General features: G+C 43.7%; 1 protein-coding gene and 1 long non-coding RNA gene across 3 annotated transcripts in view; one reads left to right on the forward strand and one right to left on the reverse strand.

Moving 5' to 3' along the window:
- The window catches only part of LOC114594018 (uncharacterized), a 36,605-nt gene extending 32,902 nt beyond the window's left edge, over positions 1-3,703 (reverse strand). For both annotated transcript variants that reach the window (XR_003705855.2, XR_003705854.2), the window contains exon 1: positions 3,617-3,703. This is a non-coding gene — a long non-coding RNA (uncharacterized LOC114594018). The remainder of the gene's footprint in view (positions 1-3,616) is intronic.
- A 226-nt stretch (positions 3,704-3,929) lies between these two features.
- OSTM1 (osteoclastogenesis associated transmembrane protein 1) lies at positions 3,930-16,176 on the forward strand. The gene is made up of 6 exons (XM_028723099.2): positions 3,930-4,378; positions 8,663-8,777; positions 9,251-9,348; positions 11,537-11,698; positions 11,978-12,143; positions 13,851-16,176. The coding sequence occupies exons 1-6, from the start codon at positions 4,031-4,033 to the stop codon at positions 13,904-13,906; spliced, it is 945 nt and encodes a 314-aa protein (XP_028578932.2). The 5' UTR covers positions 3,930-4,030; the 3' UTR covers positions 13,907-16,176.
- The last annotated feature ends 6,031 nt before the right edge of the window (positions 16,177-22,207 follow it).

The following is a 22,207-nucleotide window of genomic DNA, read 5'->3' on the forward strand; positions in this document are numbered from 1 at the left end:
TTCCACAAACTTATCACACTTTTAATACTTCAGAACTCAGGAAACATTGTGACCTTGCATACGATACTAACAGTTTATGCAGCTTTAAGACTACAACTTCTGTGAAGCTTTATGTCTGCAGAAAAACATCCACAAAAACACCTGGAGTGTTTAATTAAAGTGAGCAATTGACAATACTGAATGAATTAAGTGCAAACTGCAGATGGATATTGTGTGAAAATCTGCTTCTTGGCAATGGGGATAATGGATCTGGAATTCTTCCTGCAGATTTACAGGTTTTCATTTTATTATCTGTTGACATTTTGAATCAAACTGAGAGGATGAATGAGGATCAAACACAGGTGACTCCGCATTATTTCGTCTCGCATCAAGGCAAGGCTGGCAGAAGGATGAAGCAACATTAAATACTGTGGTATCCCATAGTCCTTTTAAAATAAGCCTTTGTAGAGAGTTTTGCCATAAGTACAGAATGGGGCATGTCCTGATATGGAACAGAGTTTGGCAGTGAAGTTTGTGATTTAATTTATTTCTACTATCATGGTAGGCTCACCAGAGGAAAGGGGCTCCATATTTTTGTGATGGTGGATACCTGCCCCCAAGAAACAGATTTCCATGTGATCAAACCCATCACCATCACACAGCTCAGGATCATTCTTTGCAAGGAAATGCAAAGATGCAAGGATAAACAAACAACCAACAATTAAAGTTTAAAAGCTTTATTTCCTAACTGAACTTTTTCACAGCTACGGTGTCTTCTCCCTTATGGAGAGGAATCCTGGAAAAAGAAGAATATAAATAGGATGGAACTATCCTGCCCAACCAGACTAGCCCTCAGTCACACACATACCAAGGATGGGGTGATTCACAAAGAAAAGATCCTGGCCAGGGCACTTTGTAGTAAGCAAAAATAAGAAAAGGAGAGGCATGAGAAAAAGAGGTGCTGCAGACACATGTTGCTTTTTTGGGTTTTAATGTGTAGACTTCTCCAAACTGGCACTGAGGGAGAACTGTTTTTATTGAGACATGGGATGAAGAGAAAAGTCCTACCCCAGAGGACCCAGAATGTCATAAGGTTGCAAAAATGGCAAAATCCACTGCCAAAATACAAGTTTGTCTCAATATTGTCTTCCTCACATACATGGGAACATCAATTACATAGGCCTAGAGTGGGACGAGGGTGGCGCTGTGGGTTAAACCACAGAGCCTAGGACTTGCCGATCAGAAGGTCGGCGGTTCGAATCCCCGCAACGGGGTGAGCTCCCGTTGCTCAGTCCCTGCTCCTGCCAACCTAGCAGTTCGAAAGCACATCAAAGTGCAAGTAGATAAATAGCTACCGCTCCGGCGGGAAGGTAAACGGCCTTTCCGTGCGCTGCTCTGGTTCGCCAGAAGTGGCTTAGTCATGCTGGCCACATGACCCGGAAGCTGTACGCCGTCTCCCTCAGCCAATAAAGCAAGATGAGCGCCGCAACCCCAGAGTCGGTCACGACTGGACCTAATGGTCAGGGGTTCCTTTACCTTTACCTTTAGAGTTAAGTAGAAATGTCTAGGTTGATTGTCACATCTTGCATCTACAGCCTCTACCCTGCCTTTTTATTCTCAGCCTCTGAAAGCAAATACCATTCCACATACACACCAACAAATGTATCCTTTCTGGTATGCAGTCACTAAGCAGCTGCTAACTACAGTACATTTTGGCTTGGTATCAAGGTTACTACTAGATGAACAACTGCAAAGCTTCATCTATTACGGTAAATTTTCAGTCTGCCTGGGTTGCAGACACTTAACTTTAAAATGAAAGTATATGACAGATTTAAGAGATTTAATATATGTTTAAAAATATTAGATGTACCATAGAATGAATATATCATAAACATAAATGTTCTAAACAAGCATTGACTTACTATGTTGCCAAATGCACAAGTTGACCCTGTTGCCTCTGCTTTCTTGGGGGTTGCCAACTTTCTAGAACCATGTTTTAAACAATACAAGATGCATTTTAATTGTGATGCCAATTCTATTTATGTTTACTCAGAGGTAAGGGCTGTTACCAGTGCTAGCCCACAGTGCTAAGTAGACCCGTTGAAATTGATTGACATGACTAACTTAGGTCCATTAATTTCAGTAGGTCTAATTTAAGTAGTGATGTATGGAAGTGATAGCTGGACCATAAAGAAGGCTGATCGCCAAAGAAGTGATGCTTTTTAATTATGGTGCTGGAGGGGACTCTTGAGAGTCCCATGGACTGCAAGAAGATCAAACCTATCCATTCTGAAGGAAATCAGATCTGAATGCTCACTGGAAGGAGAGATCGTGAAGCTGAGGCTCCAATACTTTGGCCACATCATGAAAAAAGAAGACGCCCTGGAAAAGACCCTGATACTGGAAAAGATGGAGGTCACAAGGAGAAGGGGATGACAGAGGACGAGATGGCTGGACAGTGTTCTTGAAGCTACCAGCATGGGTTTGACCAAACAGGGGGAGGCAGTGGAAGACAGGGGTGCCTGGCGTGCTCTGGCCCATGGGGTCACGAAGAGTCGGACACGACTAAACGACTGAACAATAACAAATTTAAGTAGAACTTTGTTGCTACAACTCCAAGTTTCCTGAGTTCCACAGGATTTACTGATGGATATGTTTTTTGTTTTTTTTAAATATTTTTCAAAAGAAGCACCAAACAAATCCACACTCCACATAATATTAAAATACATAGCAATCCCCACCATTCATCGTCAGATCAATATATTACAAGAAAAAGCCATAACCACCACAACAAAATTCCCAAACACCAAACAGTCTATGATTCTAGGAAAGATAAACCAAAATGCCCCACAGGAAAAGCCCTAGCTCTTGCAACTGCCAGTTGTGTCTCACAGGGGCAGGGATATGGAGCAGGGCCTCAAGAGGATGACTGGAGCAGGTGTGGAGGAATATACAGAAAGAGATCCATTTCAAGGTAGGGATTGGGAAGATCCCATATATTATAGACACAGATAGCATAGGGACACCCCTTATACCAAAGAACGCCAAACCTGCCACAGCCAAGAGCACAGATTCCCCACTTCTACAGTTCCCCCCCTGGAGATCAGCGAGCTGTTCCATTATCCCAACAGGGTTTCAGAGGAAACCATGAAGGAACCTCGAGTTTCTGCTGTAACCATAGGATCCGACTCCTAGGGACTGAGGTCCCTGTGCCCACCCCATAAAATATTTGAGGGGGCTGCCCCACAAGTTAATGCACATTGGCATTCAAATGGTGTGCGCGCGACATGCATTGTGATCAGTTATGCAGGGGGAGGCTTACTTCGGCCCCCCAATATTTTATTCAAGTTGGCACCCTGATTGTAATTGAACGGAAAGGAAGTGCTCCAGAAAACCCCCATTACTTTTCTGCAATGCGTATGCACTGATGCTACCCAAGGGGGGGGGCACGGAGGGGCAGCTGCCCCCATCAATAAAAATCAATATAATACAGAGCAAACTAAGGTTCGCCCCCCCCCCACAAAAGTCCTGCCCCCGCAACAAAAATCCTGGCTACGCCCATGATGCTATGCTATGATTTTAGTCCCAGACAACTAAGGATGTTGTAGTTCATCTTTTCCATTCCACACACACTTACTAGCGTTGAGGTGCCGACATAGCTATTGCTCCTATCGCCTTTCAGCGCAGCAAACCCCTCCGCAATCGAACAAGCCGCCAGCCCTCAAACCCCGCCTCCGAATCTGCCGGCGCATTCTCGCTGTACCCGCTGCGCCCTTCGGCCCCGCCCCTTCTCGCGGCCGGCGCTCCTACCTTATGACGCGTCGAATCCCCAACACCCAATGAGACGCCGCGCCGGGCCCCCTTCCCGAATGTTGACAGCGCTTCCTCTCTCTCTCCCCCCACCCAGCCCTGCGCGCGCTCACCTCCCTGTTGCACGTGACCTGGTTTCGCTTCTGGAAGTGGCGGCGGCGGCGGCGTTCGGCAGGCAGGACCCGAGGGCGGCTTCCCTTCTTCCTCCCGCTTCTACCCGGGCGCGGCGCGGGTGGCGGCGATGGGCCCGGCCGCGCTTTTGCTCCTGCTTCCCGGCGCTCTGCTGGGCCTGTGCTCCGCAGGGAGCGGCTGGGAGGAAAGTGCCTGGGGAGGCCGGCGCCGCCCTCTGTCCTGGGAGCTGCTGGAGGCGGCGGACCTGGCGTCGCTGGGCTCGGGGCTCGCGGGGGACCTGCTGGACGCGCAGCTGGAGCCGGAGTGCCGGGAGCTCTTGGCCGCCTTCGCCAACAGCAGCGCCACGCTGACGGGCTGCCTTGCGCGGAGCGCTCGGCCTGTAAGGCTCTGCCAGAACTGCTACCGCCAGTTCCGGGACGCCACGGAGCAGTACGAGAACATCGCCCGGGTCGTCGGGGTGCGTTTTCCTTCGCGTGCCTTTCGCGAGCGCCTGCTGCAGAAAGACGGGGCAGGGCTGGGGCAGGGGGGCGCGGGGACGGAGCTTCCAGGGTCTCCTAGAGTGTCTTGCGCTTCTGAGAAACCGACTAAAAATCCTCTGTGGCGTCTCAAAAAGAGCCCATGGGACCTTTTGCCATAAAAACGCTTTGCTTTTTTGTTTTTGCTGTTACGACAAACGTGGTTTCCCCTCTGGGAAAGAGTGTTTCTGATGGGTTGCAACAAGGAGTTCCTGTTGGCTTTCTGTGAAGCTGTAGGCGTATTGGAAACTTATTTTGTCTTTGGCCTAACAAAAAAACCAAAACAGCAACCCATACTGTAGTTCTCCCAAACGGTAACAGTGGGGAAGTATTCTGGCAGTGGGATCCTAAGCATGTATTTCTGGAGTAAGTTTTAACTGAATTCGGTGGCACTTATTCCCATACAAGTTGATTTAAGATTGAAGGCTTAGCTGGGGCCTCCTCCCTGGTTGCTGTGGGATGAAACCAGAGGCCTGCTTTTTACAGGGACTATGAAGCGAGGGCAACAGTAGCAGCTTGTTCTTCTACCTTGAAAGGTTAAAAGTGGAGGCGGGAAGGTCTCCGGGTTGCAAACTGATGTTTACCTATATCCTTACACTCATTTTTGCACCTGCTGATACATGGTGCCTGATGGAGTTAAAAGGTATACCAGTTGCAGCCTTGGGGACTAGCTGGATTTGACAACTAGCTGGGCAAGGCAGACTGAATACAAACACAAAATTAAGGCACACATGAGCAAGCTATGGGTTTGCAGCTTTCCTTTTTCACAGAAAATCTGAGGCAGGCCTGCACAACTTGTGTCCCACCCAAGCTAAGTACTGCTCCTCAACCATATATTGTGGCCTGTTGAATGCTTCACATTCTCTGTTTTAACAGCCCCAGGCAAGAACAAAAACAAGAGAGCGATTGACTCCTTGGTGGGGCATCATAGATGACCATTGAGCTATATTCAGTTTGGTGGGACACAAGTTATGCAGGATCTGAAATAAGAGTCAAGAACAATCTACTGAAAACTTGTCTGTATCTGGAAAATGTTTGTAGTTTTGTTAGCCTCTTCTGTATATTGTCTGTGAAGAGACCAGTCACTACTTTGGCTCAGCAGGCACTTGAAAGGAAACAAGAAGTGGCCTGTAATAGCTGGAAAAGAAGTATAGGTCTGACTAATTCTGTCATTGAACTTCAGTCAGTCACATGTGGGAAAAATCACTTCACTGGGGAGAATAACACATGGAAAATATTGATTTGGGATTGAGTACTTGTGTGTGCGTTCTGCAACTTCTGCTGTTGGATATGTGCCTTAGAGTGTATGACCTCTTCCACAGTGGAAGGGCAGCTCTTCCTGGTCAAAGTAAATATAGGTTCTTCCTCTTGATTTGTGGATGAGGCAAGATTGGATCACAGCTGACTGTAAGGCCACATTTTACATATACCTTACAGTAAGAAAAAGTGTAATTCTTGGAGGACTTTACCTCTGCAGGATGTTTGCTTTTCTTTTATTTACTAAATATATACCTCATTCATCAACTATAAGAATTCCTAGAGCAACTAACAAGTTAACATCATAAAGTATTTATGTATAGCGGTACCTTGGTACTCGAACGGCTTGGCTTCCGAATGACACAAACCCGGAAGTAAGTGTTCCGGTTTGCAAGTGTTTTTTGGAAGCCAAATGTCCCTCACTGCTTCAGATTGAGCACAGAAAGCTTCTGCAGCCAATCGGAAGCTGTGCTTGGTTTTTGAATGGTTTCAGGAGTTGAATGGACTCCCAGAATGGATTAAGTTTGAGGACCAAGGTACCACTGTATGTTGACACCTCAGGTTACAAACACCTCGGGTTACAGACTCCGCTAACCTGGAAGTAGTACCTCGGGTTAAGAACTTTACCTCAGGATGAGAACAGAAATTGCGGTGGTGGCGCGGCGGCAGTGGGAGGTCCCATTAGTTAAAGTGGTACCTCAGGTTAAGAACAGTTTCAGGTTAAGAACAGACCTCTGGAACGAATTAAGTTTGTAACCAGAGGTACCACTGTACTTTGGCTTTAAGTTTGTATGGTTTTAAAAGAGGATTAGATAAATTGATGGGGGATAGGACTATCAGTTACTACTAGCCATGATAGTTGTGTTTTCCCTCTACTGCTGGAGGCAGCATACCTCCAAATGCCAGTTGCTGGGAATCACCAGTGTGGAGAGTACAGTGGTACCTCGGGTTAAGTACTTAATTCGTTCCGGAGGTCCGTTCTTAACCTGAAACTGTTCTTAACCTGAAGCACCACTTTAGCTAATGGGGCCTCCTGCTGCCGCCACGCCGCCAGAGCACGATTTCTGTTCTCATCCTGAAGCAAAGTTCTTAACCTGAAGCTATTTCTGGGTTAGCGGAGTCTGTAACCTGAAGCGTATGTAACCTGAGGTACCACTGTAGCTCAGGTCCTACTTTGGGGCTTCCCATGAGCATCTGGTTGGCCGCTGTGAGAACAGGATGCTGGACCAGATGGGTCATTGGCCTGATCCAGCAGGCCCTTCTAATGTTTTTGTAAAAAGAAATTAAAATTTGCAGTGAACAAGAACAACAATAATAAAAAATAATAGCAAAAGTTCCTTCAGAATAGCCATAAAAGCTCATTTAGCTGCTTAAAGAGAAATAACTTCTCTTTATTGTTATCAACAGTCATCTACAGTAGGATGTCCCACCAAAGATTCAGTCACTCATTTGTTTTTGGTGCTGCCTTGTACTGCCAAACCAGAATGTGAAGTACCTGGCAGGCCACAGTTTATGGCTGATGAACTGTATTCATCTTGGGTGGACCACAAGTTGTGCAGGCCTGCCTCAACCTGAAAAAATAAAAATGTTTTCATTTGCCATCTAAATTACAGTAGGTGCCTAATGAGTTTTCTTGGGGAGGACACTGAAGCAGTCATTGAAAAGGGGCTCTCTCTGGTTCCTAGGTGCTTATTATAACAGTGTCCAGGCAGACCATTGTGGGAGAATGTTGTCTAGCTAATGCAGATGGTAGTAGGGGGTTCACCCTTTTGATTATTGCCCTGATCAAGAAAACTCAGCCTATGGAAATTTCAGGTTTAGCCATCTGAAAGAATCTTTGCATCTTTTCCACTCTGAGCGATTTGAACCTGGAAAGTTGCAAATAAAATAAAATAAAATTAACTTATGCCCTGCCTTTTGGCAGGTTCCCTCAATGTCACTTACAAAGCAAATCCATATAAAACATAATAATTAACATATAAAATAAAACCACCCATACAAACAACAACAAAATGGCAAATGAACAGCATGATTAAGAATATAAAGCAGGAACAACCAAAGATGGGAAATGGAATTGCTTTGAGTGACAGATCACAAATATGAGCTGATACGGACAGACCCTTAAGCCGAGGTCCTCAAACTTTTTAAACTGCTGCCAAGTAGATGTAATGGACCAAAACTAACAAGATTAAATCAGTCTAAGCCTAGCACTCCAACTTTGCTGGTTTCTGGATTGTAATGTAAGCTAAAGTCAGTGGTTTAAGTTTCCCTTTTTCCGCTTGTGCACTGTTTGTAGGGCCTTTGTGGAGGGCCTGTCTCTCAGTGGTGGAGCATAGGTACTGGGTTTAGAAGATCCCAGGTTCAGTTTGTAGTTGAAAGAATCTCAAGCAACAGGTTTGGGGGAAATCTTTGCCTGAGGCAGTGGGGAGGTGGTGCCAGCAAAGGCAACATAGGGCTAGACAGATCTGGGTTGGTATAAGGCAGATTCCAGAGTTCTCCTTAGAATATACTTAAGACTGATTTGGGCAGCTTATAGTCAAAACAGCATTCTAGCTCAGCCTCCCCCACCCCAGTACTCTACATATGTTTTGGACTATAAATCCCATCAGTCCCAGCCCAGGTCAAGAATGGTGGGAATTGTGATCCAGAACATCTGGGGAGCACCAAGTTGGGGTAAGCTGTTCTTGTTTCTTCCTTTCTTTTGCTGTCCTGATTTTCTTGTCCCATAATTAAAGCATTATATGGAGTATTTCTCCTTGCCTGCAAGAGGCAGGTTGGCTTGCTTTTGTGAGTCCTGTTCAATTATTTCCTCTGTGTACACTTTGGAGGAGTTGCTTGTTAAGATACCATGGTCTGAATGACTATAATACACACACACACACACACACACACACACACGTATATGTATATGTATATGTATATGTATATGTATATATGAATGTATAACAATCTCTCTCTGTCCCTTTCAGAATGCTACCAAGAGTAACCCTTGTGCCAAAAGTCTCTTGATGTCGGATAGACTGCAGATAGTTGTGGTCCTGGATAAGTTTTTTAATGACACATGGCAAAAAGCAAACTGTGCAAGTATGTACTCTGTCTACTTTATTGCTGAATATCTGCACTGTGCATATTTACCTGAATTCTTATTTTCAAGCTACTTGTCCTGGGAGTAACCAAGTCCTTAATAATACGCAATGAAGGGAGAGTAACTCCCTATCCATATAATGGTCCCACTCCAAATTGTCCCCAGTCCAACATTTTGGGCTAGGGAAAGGGAGGACCACCTGCTTGGCAATGGTGTAAGAAATCTGCAAGCAGAGATGCTATTCCTCTTGTAACTTAAATCAGAACAGTGATGATTAGGTGTTCCTAAATCATCCACATCTGAGAACATCCTTAGACAACCAGTGAATTTGAGCATCGGTATGAAAATAAAATGTATGGATAAGAAAAGAAAAGCAGAAATGAGCAAGATCTCAAATATGAATATCCCTTAGCCAAAAACAACCTTCTGGAAGCAGTTGCTGGGATATATTGACATTTGTCTTCTTTCGCAGGTTGTTTAAAGAACAACAGTGAAGGCTTATCGAATAGTACAGAGATGTTCCTGGCCTTATTCAATGAATCATTGGCATGCTTTGAACACAACCTCCAGGTATCAGTACCTGTTTATGTAAGGGTACAGTTGAGCCCTCTAATTGTGTAGTGAAAATGTTTTTGGTGGGCTTTTTTTTTCCAGAGCAAAATGCGGCGAATAAAATTCTCAAACTCTTATGCAGTTTAGGCAGGTAGAACAATTATCTATAAAACGCAGGTGTTCACAACTGGGAGAACAAAATGCATTCTAATTAATGTTCACCTCCATTTCATATGCAATTATGGCGCTGTTTTGGTCTCACAATAGTTGGTAATTATATAGGAAGAGTCGTGTAATCTCTGCATATAGTAAATCACTTTCTTTCCTTATTCTGGGCCTTGTCACCTCTTGATTTAACTATATGGGTTTTCTGTTGTTTCGTTATAGCATGAGTTTAGCCATAGCTGAATACATTTAACTGAATGCATTTTTGAAAGTTGGGTTTTAACATGTCTGCAAATGAGTCGTGAAATCTTTCTAATCTGGTATCATTGGGATGTTGCAATGGCTGCCTTCTAGAAAATGATCCACCTTAAGTTCAGTGCAATTGTGCAGCCAGGTTTAGGGTTTTATATTGGTTTTCCACCCTAAGCTTAATTTAGATCAGCACAAAATAAATAAATAGCGTAATTGATAGCAATGGAGCTGTTTACATGATAGTAAAATTAAAGCCACAAGACTAAAATGGTTTTATTGGCTTTCATTATGTGTTGTTCAACACTAGTCATACTTAAGAACAGACCCATTGAAATTGGCTAACATAAGTCCATTGATTTCAGTAGGTCTGTTTTGAGTATGGCTAACATTGGATAGCATTCTAGGCAATTAATGTGGAATTGCCATGGTTCCTACACTCATGGGGCATCCACACAATGCCATTATCCAATCATTTCCCTGTATTTTCCATGCGGTCCTTTTTTTTTTTTTTTACCCTTTGAAGAGCTGACCTCCAAGTCATGCAACAGTGCTTTGCAAAGGCTGTTCCATTTCAAAAGTGTTTTGCCATGCACCTTGTGGAGGAGAGGTGTTGGAGAATTGCTTACCCAAAATCTCTTTAGGTGTGCAGAGCATAGTACTTTTTAGACATTGGCCTGAAAGAATGTATACCTGGAGTATGGCCGTTTTAGGATTGCAGTGATTAGCAAAGCTCCAATTTAAAATTTCAAGTACATGTCATTCTTTCAACTGACAGCTACATCTTACTGCTAAACTCTTGTTTGAAATAAGTTGCCTTTGCTTTCTTTAGAAAGCACTGCCAGATAAGTGTTCTTAGTGCCCCATGCCTTCATAATGTTGGTTGCCTGCTCAAGATTGTGTGTGTTTATAAGATCCTGGTAGCTACTCTTTGTCTACCATCACATTCTCACTGATGGAAAATGTAGAGAGTTTCCAGTGCATGCCTGTCTGTCTCTTCTCTCTTCTTTTTTTATCGATGATCCAAGTATCAAATGTTAAAATGTGCTGTTGTGATGGGTTCTGCGATACCAAAACAAGCCACCTATTGTTGATGTACAGTCATTAGCGTAACTGCTTTGCATTTATGTTGGAATAGTCAGTAGCTATTGAATAATGAGCGTTGTCAGCGGGTGGTAAATGAAAAGAATAGCACAAGTTGGACAAAAATGGATAAACTGACAGCTTGAAAACATACAAATGAAGTTCACCCAGAGCCCTGCAAATAAGCCTCTATTTAGTGCATTTTGAAGTACAACATGTCTCCTTCGTCTGCCTTTTCTGCCTAGCTTTGTCTTAACTTAGCTGCTTCCCTCATTTAAGCTGACTCATCATTTTCTCTTTGGACACCATCATATGACAAATGTTTTTGTTTTGTGAGCCACCCAGACAGCTTATATACAGTAGCCACCACAAAACATACATTCACTTAATGAATAAACAATATTGGAAGGATTTGGTTTTCACAGATCCTTGCCTTTAATATTAATGGGATCTGGTCGGCTTTGCAGGATCGCCAAATTAAAGAGTTAAACAAACCCACCCAGACAGCTAAAGCTTTATTTTCATCTCCCTTCTGGTTTTATGAATGGATATTGCAGAGATAGACTGGTTTTGGTGTAATCTGGGAAGCCTTTATCTGAAAACTTGAGCCAGTTTTCATTTATTTTTTCCTGATTTGTGTGATGCTTAAGAATCTGCTGGATTCCATATCCATCTTTTGTAACACTTAATTTCCTGGTTGAATCTATAGCGGCAGGAGGACAACGCACCACCAGGTAACTACACAGAAGTATGCAAGAAGTGCAATGTCACGTATGAAAAGTTAAATGCCATGTACAACGCGATGCAGGAGAGTGAGAAGAAAGGTGAATCTGAAGAGCAGGCCCATTTGTGCATTGATGTGGAAGATGCAGTAAGTTTTCCTTCCCTTCATTTCATGTTGCGCGCCCCCTACTCCTTCATATTACCCACTGTCCTTTCTGTAATGTTTTAAAATGTAAAAATTTAAGGTTTGCCTTTCAAACTCAATGTGGTTTGTTAATAACTGCAATAGAGCATTCCTAGCCTCCGATCAGCACTGCTAGAAGGGTTTGGGATGAGGCAGAGCACATGTTGCCGCTCGTGGCTGCGTCCACACAAATACAGATTATTCTCCCTGATGACTTAAGACCTGGAGTTTCCTTCTTTCTAGATGAATATTACGCGAAGGCTTTGGAGCATGACTTTCAACTGCTCCGTCCCCTGCAGCGATACAGTGCCAGTGATTGCAGTTTCGTCGTTCATTCTCTTTTTGCCGGTTGTTTTCTACCTCAGCAGCTTCCTTCACTCGAAGCAGAAAAAACGTATCCTGTTTCTGCGTAAGTAAAATCAGTACATTAATTAATTTTTTAAAAAAGGAATCAGTGGTGGGTGGTGATAAAAAGATCGTCTGCAAGTTGTGCTTTTGTAACAAGGCTGCACCCACAGCACATGAAGTGCAGCCATTCCAGCCAGATGTAAATAATTAGGACCTGAAGTTGTAGCCAACTATTGTTTTGAGTAGACTTGTTGAAATTAACATTCATGACTAACTCAAGTCCATTAATTTCAATGGATCTATTTTTGAGTAAGACTTAGTTGAAAACATACCAGTGTCTCTGCCCTTCTGGCATCCTGGTGTGCCCCTGAGTGACTTAGAAAACCAACCAGGACACCAGTGAAGGAGTGTGGGTGGAAGTGGAGGTGCATTGAACCAAGCAAGCTCCTGAGGATCTGGCTGCCTTTCTTTCTTGACAGAGAGTTTGCATCGACCCCTCTGAGCCAAAGCACTGGGGTGGAATTCAGCGTAACACTAAGTGTGTGCACAGAATGAGGTCCATGGTGCATTGAGATTGTTCAGCTTTCTTCTTCCCACGTGCATACCCCCCAAATAATAATAATAATAATAATAATAATAATAATAATAATAATTTATTTTTTATACCCCACCCATCTGGCAGGGTCCCCCAGCCACTGGGCGGCTTCCAACAAAACACTAAAATACAATAAACCTATTCTGCGTTTCTCCCATTCTTCAGAGCAGAGCATGCATGGGGTTGCATGGGTTCGCAGGGTGGGGGTTGGAGTCCAGTTGCACAAGCAGACATCCTTCCATGCAGGCAACAACTTAGTTGAATCCCACCCTGGGACTCCAGTGGCTGGACAGATGGTAGTAGTCAATGGCTGATAATGAAGCAAGCCCCTCTTGTTTTTTATAAGGCAGCAGGTGGTATGGTTAAGGAGCTTAATGCCTGCAGGTCATGGTTGCACCGGGGGATATGCCGTCTGAGGCCATAGTAGGTGCCTTTGGCTAGGTTGACTACACACTAAGAAAATTAGCTGCAGCCTTGTCATTGAGTCATATTCATTGAGACATTTTTGGGCACAGTGACCTAATTTTCATAAATGTCACCAGACTGGAATCTTGTCTAGTTGGGTTAACTTGTTTCCCAAAATCAGATCCAGTCAACTGATCAGCATGTAGAAGGTGTATTTTGAAAACCTGTTGCGTAAATGCACCCCAGTACTGTTGTACAGTGGTAACTCGGGTTAAGAACTTAATTCATCCCGGAGGTCCTTTCTTAACCTGAAACTGTTCTTAACCTGAAGCACCACTTTAACTAATGGGGCCTCCTGCTGCTGCCGCGCCGCCAGAGCACAATTTCTGTTCTCATCCTGAAGCAAAGTTCTTAACCTGAAGCACTTTTTCTGGGTTAGCGGAGTCTGTAACCTGAAGCGTATGTAACCCAAAGTGTATGTAACCCAAGGTACCACTGTACTTAACTCCATGACCTCAGAGTCAAAGCAGATCCCAATGAAGATCTTTATACCTCCCATCTTCTAGATCTTCACCCATCTCTTCTTCCGTGTGGGGGAGTGGGGCGCCATTTTGTGGTTTGCCTTAGGTGCCGAAATGTCTTAGGCCAGCCCTGCTTAGAGGGATCTTACTTGTGGGAACTGCTTGGTTGTGTCTGCTGGCTTGGATCTCATATGTGAATATTTTATTTTGAGATGTGGGATTTTAAACACTCTCCTTCGTTTTCTAGCCAAGCGGATCCAGTCAAATGCCAATTTTGTGAACATACAAGACAAATGCAACTGAACCTGCAGAATGCAGACTTGGATGAATATTTATATACTGATCTGAAAGCGATTCATTCTGGTTTAGGCTTGTGCTGTGAGGTAACAAAGAAAACAACATGCAACACTCGGATGGGTCCATTAATTGAAAATGTTGGCGTAACATTGTATGATCTTCCTGCTAGAAACAGATGCATTTCCAGCTCCATCTACACTTGTGCTTTTGAGTCATTTGCTTTCTGATGGGTAGCTTTGGAACACATTCCTGTCCTTCACATTGGATTGATAGCAATCCAGTTTTAAATTCTATGTATTATGACTTTACAGGTTCACAACCTTTGCTATTATTTAGTAACATTCTTGCTTGTCACCAGTGTGTTTATTTTTTTTTAAAAGAAAGATGTTGTCAGAAAATGAAATTAGATCTACTGCCTTAACTGATTATGATACTTTGCAACTTTCATTTCTCATATGTCTTAGGTATGACCCCCTCATACCAAATCATTTTTTGAAATGCTGCTTAGCTCATTGACATAGTTTATACACTTTGAAATACTATGCTGTTGGCAACATATATGTCAAAACTACTGATCATCTGAATTATGTAATCTTTGTGGAATTTCGCTATGGCAGAAACCTTATGTCTCAATCACTGCTATGGATGGGGTTCCAAGCCCTTGAATGCTGTACTTCAGAGAATTGTATTTACATGAATTGGGGTTGTTTGAGAGTAGTAATTGTGGAAATTGCACTAGCTGAGGCATTAATGCTAAACAGGGTTCATTGCTTTGCTCACCACCAAACCCAGTGTTTCTAAAAAAAGTGACTGTATATTTAAAAGTACATAGTATAAATATATTTCTTGGTACTACAGAGGTATTTTTGCTATTTTTGTATATATTGCCATGGGATAGTCGGAGTAAAGAAAAATGATTGGAGATAATGAGTGCTAGGCAACAAATTAGTTGCCCTAGTGCAGGGATTAGCCCTAGCACTGTGGGTTTTACCCTTTCCCCCCATGCAGTTCCTAAATCTGCTCCAGAGGGTTGGGGGAACTCCTGGAACCTATCTAAGGGATGTGCTAGAGGATGACGGGGACAATATTCTGCTGCACAGGGAGAAATCCTTGCAGGAGCAGAACAGTCACCTTAGAACTGTGTTGCATACAACCGTCTGAATTGCTTGGCCTAGAACTTATATAGGCTTACAGCAGAGGTTTCCAAACTGTGTGTCGTGACAAGTTAGTGTGTCAGCTGCAGTGTGTGGTTGTGTCGCACAGACGCTCCCCGCATTCCTCCCAGGGCTGGAAAGGGAGCGGACAGCCCGCCGGTTTGCTAGTAAAAGTGAATTACCGTGTTGCGAAACTGCGCGTGTCTAAAAAGTATGTCACCAACATGAAAAGTTTGGAAGGCTCTGGCTTATAGCCTAAACAAGTTCATGTATATTTATGGGAAGTATTGGGGTTTTTTTACACAGATATTTTATGAAGATTTCTGAAGTTGATAGTATTTTGTAGCAAATGAGGCACCGATTTTTCTGTCGTTTTAACAAGGTATAAGCAAACTAGGATCTCTGATTTTAAGGGTCTTACATTAAGGTAGAGCTTAGTGCACCTCTTGTCCCCCCCCCCCTTTGAAACCACTATCGGACTAAACATAAAAGTGTGAAGCTCAGCAGCTTCTTCATCCTCCCCTCCGCCAACCCATGGTTTCCTGTGGCTTCAAATACATTTAGAGCAGAAGTATGTTATGAGGTATTTACAGCTGTTTTTACAGATATATATGTAATTTAGCCTTTTGGTGCAATTTGAAGGTGAAGACTGGTGTGGGGGTGGGAATTTACCCTTTCCCCTTTCCTCCCTGCTCCCCATTAAAAATGCTGCTTGTGTTATTTACCTTTTCCATAGTGGGAGTCAAGGCGGTTTTCCTCAAGGGGGGGCAGGGAAGGTTGATGCTGTTCTCCACTCCAGAATTCCACTTCAGAGGGCATCCTGAGTGGCTGAATTGTGTGAAAAGAAAGGAAGAATAATGAAGCTGCACATGACATGTAGTTCTGTCCTTGGATTCAAATGCTAATGACACGAGGGAGTAAGTGGGACTGGCTTCCCACTGCTTGTGTTTGGAGTTTATATGAATATCACTGAAATCTGGGCCATCCTGGATGTTATATGTGTGTGTGTGAACTGGAATAATTAGTGCTTATTGTTGGGACACAAGGTTGAAGACACTGATACTTGGCAGTCAAAAAGTGCCACCCTGCAACCAACATGGAATAAAGTGGTAGAAATCTGGACTCTGTCGCAGTTGTCTTTTTAAGAAAAATGTCACAAGTAAAGCAACCGTGAGGCTTCTTTCTACTCCCCCTAACATATTTTTGGATTTCACTGTAGCTGTTACTAGATTGGAGATTTAGGAGCGGGTGAGATTAAAACGTTGCGTTCTGACAGGGGGTCCGATGGTCCAGAAGGCAGTTTCTGCACATCCTGTGTGGAGGGAAAGAGGGGCAGATTGGGCTCATCAACCTGATAAGGTAGCCCATCTAGAGGAAGGAAAACTGATCCTAAACCTTCACTGCCTTATGGCTATACTCGTTCGTGAAAAAGGCTTTAGAAGTAACCCCTGAGGAAAAATCCCTTGTGGGACATCTTTGGGAAATGAAAAGTCTAAGGAGTAAACTGCTCACAAATCCAGAGTGGAGCTCCTAAGACAGTTGGATGGCACCTTGTATACCACCTCCTGACAATTCCTGCAGCCAAGCTGGTGCCACATGTATTGCTCGGCTTTCCTTTGGACCACATAAGCCAGGCTAGGAGGGGGGTATTGTTGTCTGGGCAGTCCAGGACCTCAATACACACTGCCCAGGCTTGCACCCCAGTGCAGCACCTTCAGTGCTGCGAATGCTACAAAAGCAATTTGGGGGGCAGAGCACTTATGAGCTTCCAGTCTTTGCAAGCACAGCAGGGACTGATTCTCCAGTGGTTTGACTTCACCCCCAGGCAGGTCCATGCAGAAGGCAACGGGCAGTTGGGTACACTTGCCCTGGGCCTCGGAGGGCTAAGCCAGCCAGCAGACCCCACCATGGACCGACTGCTTTTTTGTTTGAGTTTTAGCTTTGTTCCAACAAGACTCCCACCCTGGGTGTCAGAAAAGCTCTGCATGGACCTGGCCCCAGAGACACACGCCATTGTCTCCTGAGACAGACGGATGCCACCAACAACTTATTTGGGGGGCGTGGGGTGTGTGTGCATGAACTTGAGATTACTTCAGAAGCCCAGCCTCGCACCCGTGTGGACTGGCACACAATCAGGTGATAGGAAAACATTTTGCCTTGTTATAGTTTCAAGGTACACCTTACAATTGCAGTAATTGGAAATGTAATGACACTATTGTAGCTCTGAGGATTTGACAGCACTGCGCTATTTTTTCCTGTGGAGTTAATTAGTCTCTTCTTTGATTAAAAAGACCCTATGAGACATTACCGGGGGACTTGGAATTCTTAGGTTTATTTCTGCCCAGGGCTGTGTGCATGTAGCTGTTCGATGGATTTCCCCCCCCCCCCAGTGGGAATTCTCATGTGTACCTTACAACAGGGCTTAATTGGAGCTTAGACACACATTTGCACTTTGTCAGTTCTGTCAGCACAAGCATTTCAGTTTGCCTGAAAGAACAACCCCATTCAACCTCCTGCATGCTGTTCTGGGGGTTGTCCAGTCCTGATTTGGGGTGGGGGTGCAGGGGAAGGGGGCAAAGTCCCACTGTGTTCTGGCACCTGCTAGCACACCTACATAGTTTAACCCAGCCCAGGGTTTCCTATACATTGAAAACCCAACCTGATGATACACTGGATTCATTTGCATCAAGCTTTTTCAAGCTGCAGGCTTTTGCTTCCACTTGGACTTCAGTACTAAAGTGTTCTCTGCCACTCACACTGGCATGTTTGCTAATTACCGGTATTACTGTTTCTCTCAGCCATAGGTCCAGAAAGAGAGCTGGGGCTGTCCCATTGTACATCATAAGGGAGTACAGGCAATGCTCTTTCAGAATAGCAGCAGAAGGCCTGGATGGGAAGCACTGTAAATCATATGGAAGCACAATGTGCCTGCTAAGCGTATAAAGCTAAACTATTCCACTATGCTTATACCTCTAACTGTCTTTTGTAAGCTGCCTTGGGAGGTCTCTGAACTGAAAGGCAGCATATTAGTACTTTAAATAAACAACCAGGTTATTCTAAATAATTATATCTGCCTAACAGGACGGAAGTTAGTAACACCCTGTTCCTAAATACCTTTCAAGCAGCCCAGGCAAATGAAAACTTCAATAAGCTACTTTGGGGGAACCCCACAATAATTTAACAACAAACTAATTCTGATGAAATAAAAAAACTCTACTGAAGTGGAAGTGCGTCCAGTTGTGAAATGCCACCATACATGCTTCCACCCTGAAACATTTTGATATGTTTGTCGATTCTAAGTCAAAACTGTGTCTTGGTACTTGGTGGAGAATTATAATAAAGGCATTGGTGCATACTTCCTCAATCAAGTAAATTGCCCTTTCTGATTTTGAGTTTCTCCAATCTCCTTAAGAGATCCACAAATCACTTAAGTTTACCTGCTGTAAAGATTAGTTTTGTGGGATCAGCAGCACTAAGCTACTTTAAAATAGAAGTATGCTGAATTTCAGCCAGAATAAAGTAGGATTTCATTTAGCAGAATATGCCCTTCATGTAGGTAGGATGGAATAATTGAGAATAATATCTTTTGGCTTTAAGTTATGTAATGTTACCTGTATGTTGCTGAGAGAGAGAGAGGACAAACCACTTCTTGCTATTTTTAAAGAGTTGACTACTTTTGTACCTATTGCATTCAGATTTCAAGATGCTTGGATTTAGCCAACTACTGCCCTTAATAGCATTACATTGATCTGAGGCATCATATGATGAGGAGCGGCTCAATGCAATCTTTCATTCATGCTGAGAGCCCGTGTGTGCGTATAAATCTTCGGAATGACAGCTTTGCTCTCATAAGCAGTGGCTTTTTGAGCGCATTCACATTAAGTAGGTCTCAAAGTCATTACTCTTGGGGATGGGGGTTAAGCACTTAAAAAGAAAAAGCTGCTTTATGATTTTCCTAGTTGCTAAGCCAAATGAAAGTCCTCATGTGATTTTTGTTGTTCTTGTTTCAACTTAAGAGAATGAAAGACAACTTGTTTCTAAACTTACAAGGTTATTCTTTTGTGGTATAATGCTGTTTCTCCCCACAGGATTTAAAATTTTACATTGTGCATTCAAATTTTATTATTATTAGACTTTACCCATTTTATTTTTATACCTACTCTCCATGAAAAATTCAGCAAATAAGCAGCAAGAACTATGCAGAAAAAATATTTTTTTGTAATGCTATCGGGTATAATAATTATTTCTTTGAAACAGCTTTGTGTAATTGGGTTACAGGAATTGCCAGCTTTTGGGGGCCCATGATCACATTTTGGAATCAATATTTTGCTGAAGGTGCTGTCACAAAATGGTTGCCATTGTGGGCATGGTCAGTCACAAATGCACCCAAACTTTATCCCTCTCTCTCTCCCAAGACACACAAACCAGCCTCAGAGAGAAGAGGAACACCTCCCCATTCCCAAAGGGGACATGCTCCACTTCTTTCCTTGCATTGGGTCTGGCTGCCTCTGCTTCCCACCAATTTATGTTTTCCTCTCTGTCCTTTTGAAAACATTTTCTACAGGGCGCTCTCCCTCCTTCCAGCTTGGGTGCAGAAGTTAGCCTGGGGGAAAATGCATAGAGAGAGGAAGTGGGAATTATGCAAACCCTACTCCTTTGCTCAGTTCTATGTGCTGTATGCTCAGTTCTATGTGCTGTATGGACGCGGGTGGCGCTGTGGGTAAAAGCCTCAGCGCCTAGGGCTTGCCGATCGAAACGTCAGCGGTTCGAATCCCCGCGGCGGGGTGCGCTCCCGCTGCTCGGTCCCAGCGCCTGCCAACCTAGCAGTTCGAAAGCACCCCCGGGTGCAAGTAGATAAATAGGGACCGCTTACCAGCGGGAAGGTAAACGGCGTTCCGTGTGCTGCGCTGGCTCGCCAGATGCAGCTTTGTCATGCTGGCCACATGACCCGGAAGTGTCTCCGGACAGCGCTGGCCTCTTAAGTGAGATGGGCGCACAACCCTAGAGTCTGTCAAGACTGGCCCGTACCAGCAGGGGTACCTTTACCTTTACCTTTATGTGCTGTTTATGGAGTAGTTGCTCCCTTCTGCATCTGATGGGAGGGGAGAAAAAAATGTTGGGGAAGCACAAGAAGCTTTGGAGTTGCTGGGGGAAGTCAGCATAGATGCAATTACTCCCACTGGCATCAGGTTGGTGATTCCTGAGTTAACAGTTATCTACCTCATTGGTAGGAAAACCAACTGATGAAGAATATCACAGATGAGTATCGGTCTTGCAAAAAACATAGTCAAAATATTGGTGTCTTACCACACAAAGTTCCCTTGTGTTTAATCTTGTGATAAACGGTGATGAAAGTACAGTATGCTTTTTCCACTGTGTGTACACAAAGTGGGTACATGCATTGATTGGGTACACTCCAGTCACTGCGTGGAACAGGGATGGGAAAACTCTGGCGGATGGGTATTGTTGTTCCATATCATTGGCCATGCTAGCTGGGGCTTTATTAGTCACTTATATCCTGCTTTTCAGGATACAGATCTTCCCAGCTGATGGGAGCTGAAGTCTAACATCTCCTGGTGTAAGAGAGAAGTAAGGGGTGGTACGATGCAGCTCTCAGCTGTACTAACTTCATTTACAGTTTATTTCGGTAATGTGCTTATTTGGGAGCCTGAATGGATTTATACTTAGGTCCTGGTATTGTTAAAAGTTTTCCATATACATAAAGGTTTGATTTGCAGGGTGGCAAAACATCCTTACTGACGTATTTATGCAAAATATCAATGGAGAAGAAGGAGATGTTCTGTTGACAGTGTCGGAGACCGCGTCCTTCTGAATACCAGTCAATGATTTGCAAGAGGGAAGAGCGCTATTGCCCTTGGCTCTTGCTTGAGGATTTCTCATGGGCATCTTCTTGGCTACTGTGAGGACAGGATGTGGGCCCAGATAGGCCTTTGGTCTGATCCAGCAGGGCTCTTCTTTTGCTTCTAAAGCTAGTCCAAGTGCTCTTGTGCGCAGACGTCTGACATGTGCCCAGGCTACTGCCTTACTGGCGTAGATAAAAGGTTGAGTGTAGTTGTAAATTTGAAACTCACTGCGGGAAGTGACCATAGCACAGAGCGGGGAATCCTGGCGATGGAGAGTCACCTGCACTTCATAATTTACAACTGCATTACTGTTTGGTGGGTATGGTAAGAGGACATGCATGTTCTCCCACAGCTGCCTCTGTGGTATGCAGCAGATCATGCATACAGGAAACGGGTTCGCTGTGGCCTTGGCGCTGACGCACACAATCATGTCATGTGCTTATTGGATGGGTATTGAATCTCAGGGGGGGAAAATGAAACCATACAAACAAATCGGAGAGGAATAGACCAGAATTGTTAAGCCAAAACCACACCCCTCCCCTACAAAACGCTACGCTGTAAACTAGATAGAAAATAGAAGAATTGATTTGTATAACTCGTATATTTGTTGGTTACAGCCAGACCGACCATTTCTCAGGGAGGCAGAAATACGTTGGACTTTTCCCTTATCGTCTGGTTTAATAAGGCCCTGCATATTGCAATTTCATAAAAATTGACTCGTTTTACATGTGTTTCACGAGACACTACTAAGCCAATGGACTAAGCCAATGATGTCCAGTATATTAAAAAACAAATTCATGGCTGGTGTGTTCCCACTAAATTTGATTTTAATTGGTGTTAGCCTTTTCTGCTTCCATGAAAATAATATTCCAATTTTCTTGCTTGATCTTGGATGAAGCCTTTCTATGTTACGGTGCATCACAGATCTGTAGTGGCCAGTCACCACTTGGTTCTTTGTTTTGTTATATTGTAGAATGTTTTGATTACGTAATAAAGTCTTTAAAGAAAAGAGACTTGTCTGTCATATGTTCTTTCTATGGTTGCAGCAATCTCATTTTAATTTTTATTGCTTTCTGAAGAAAAGGACGAGGAAAAAAATGAACAGAGGCACAATTTGCTGCTAATTTTGCCTTTTAGTTGTGTTTCTTCCTTTCTTTTAAAGAATTGCTTCCTTTCATCAAGCTATTTTGTCTGAGGGGATATGGACCAGTAATGGAGCAAGTGTTGTTTAACAAGGTTTATAATTGGCATTCCTTCTTAGCATTAAGGGCCCTGCAACCTTGTGAACA

Source organism: Podarcis muralis, chromosome 3, assembly GCF_964188315.1.
Source record: "Podarcis muralis chromosome 3, rPodMur119.hap1.1, whole genome shotgun sequence".
NCBI classification, from domain to species: domain Eukaryota; kingdom Metazoa; phylum Chordata; class Lepidosauria; order Squamata; family Lacertidae; genus Podarcis; species Podarcis muralis.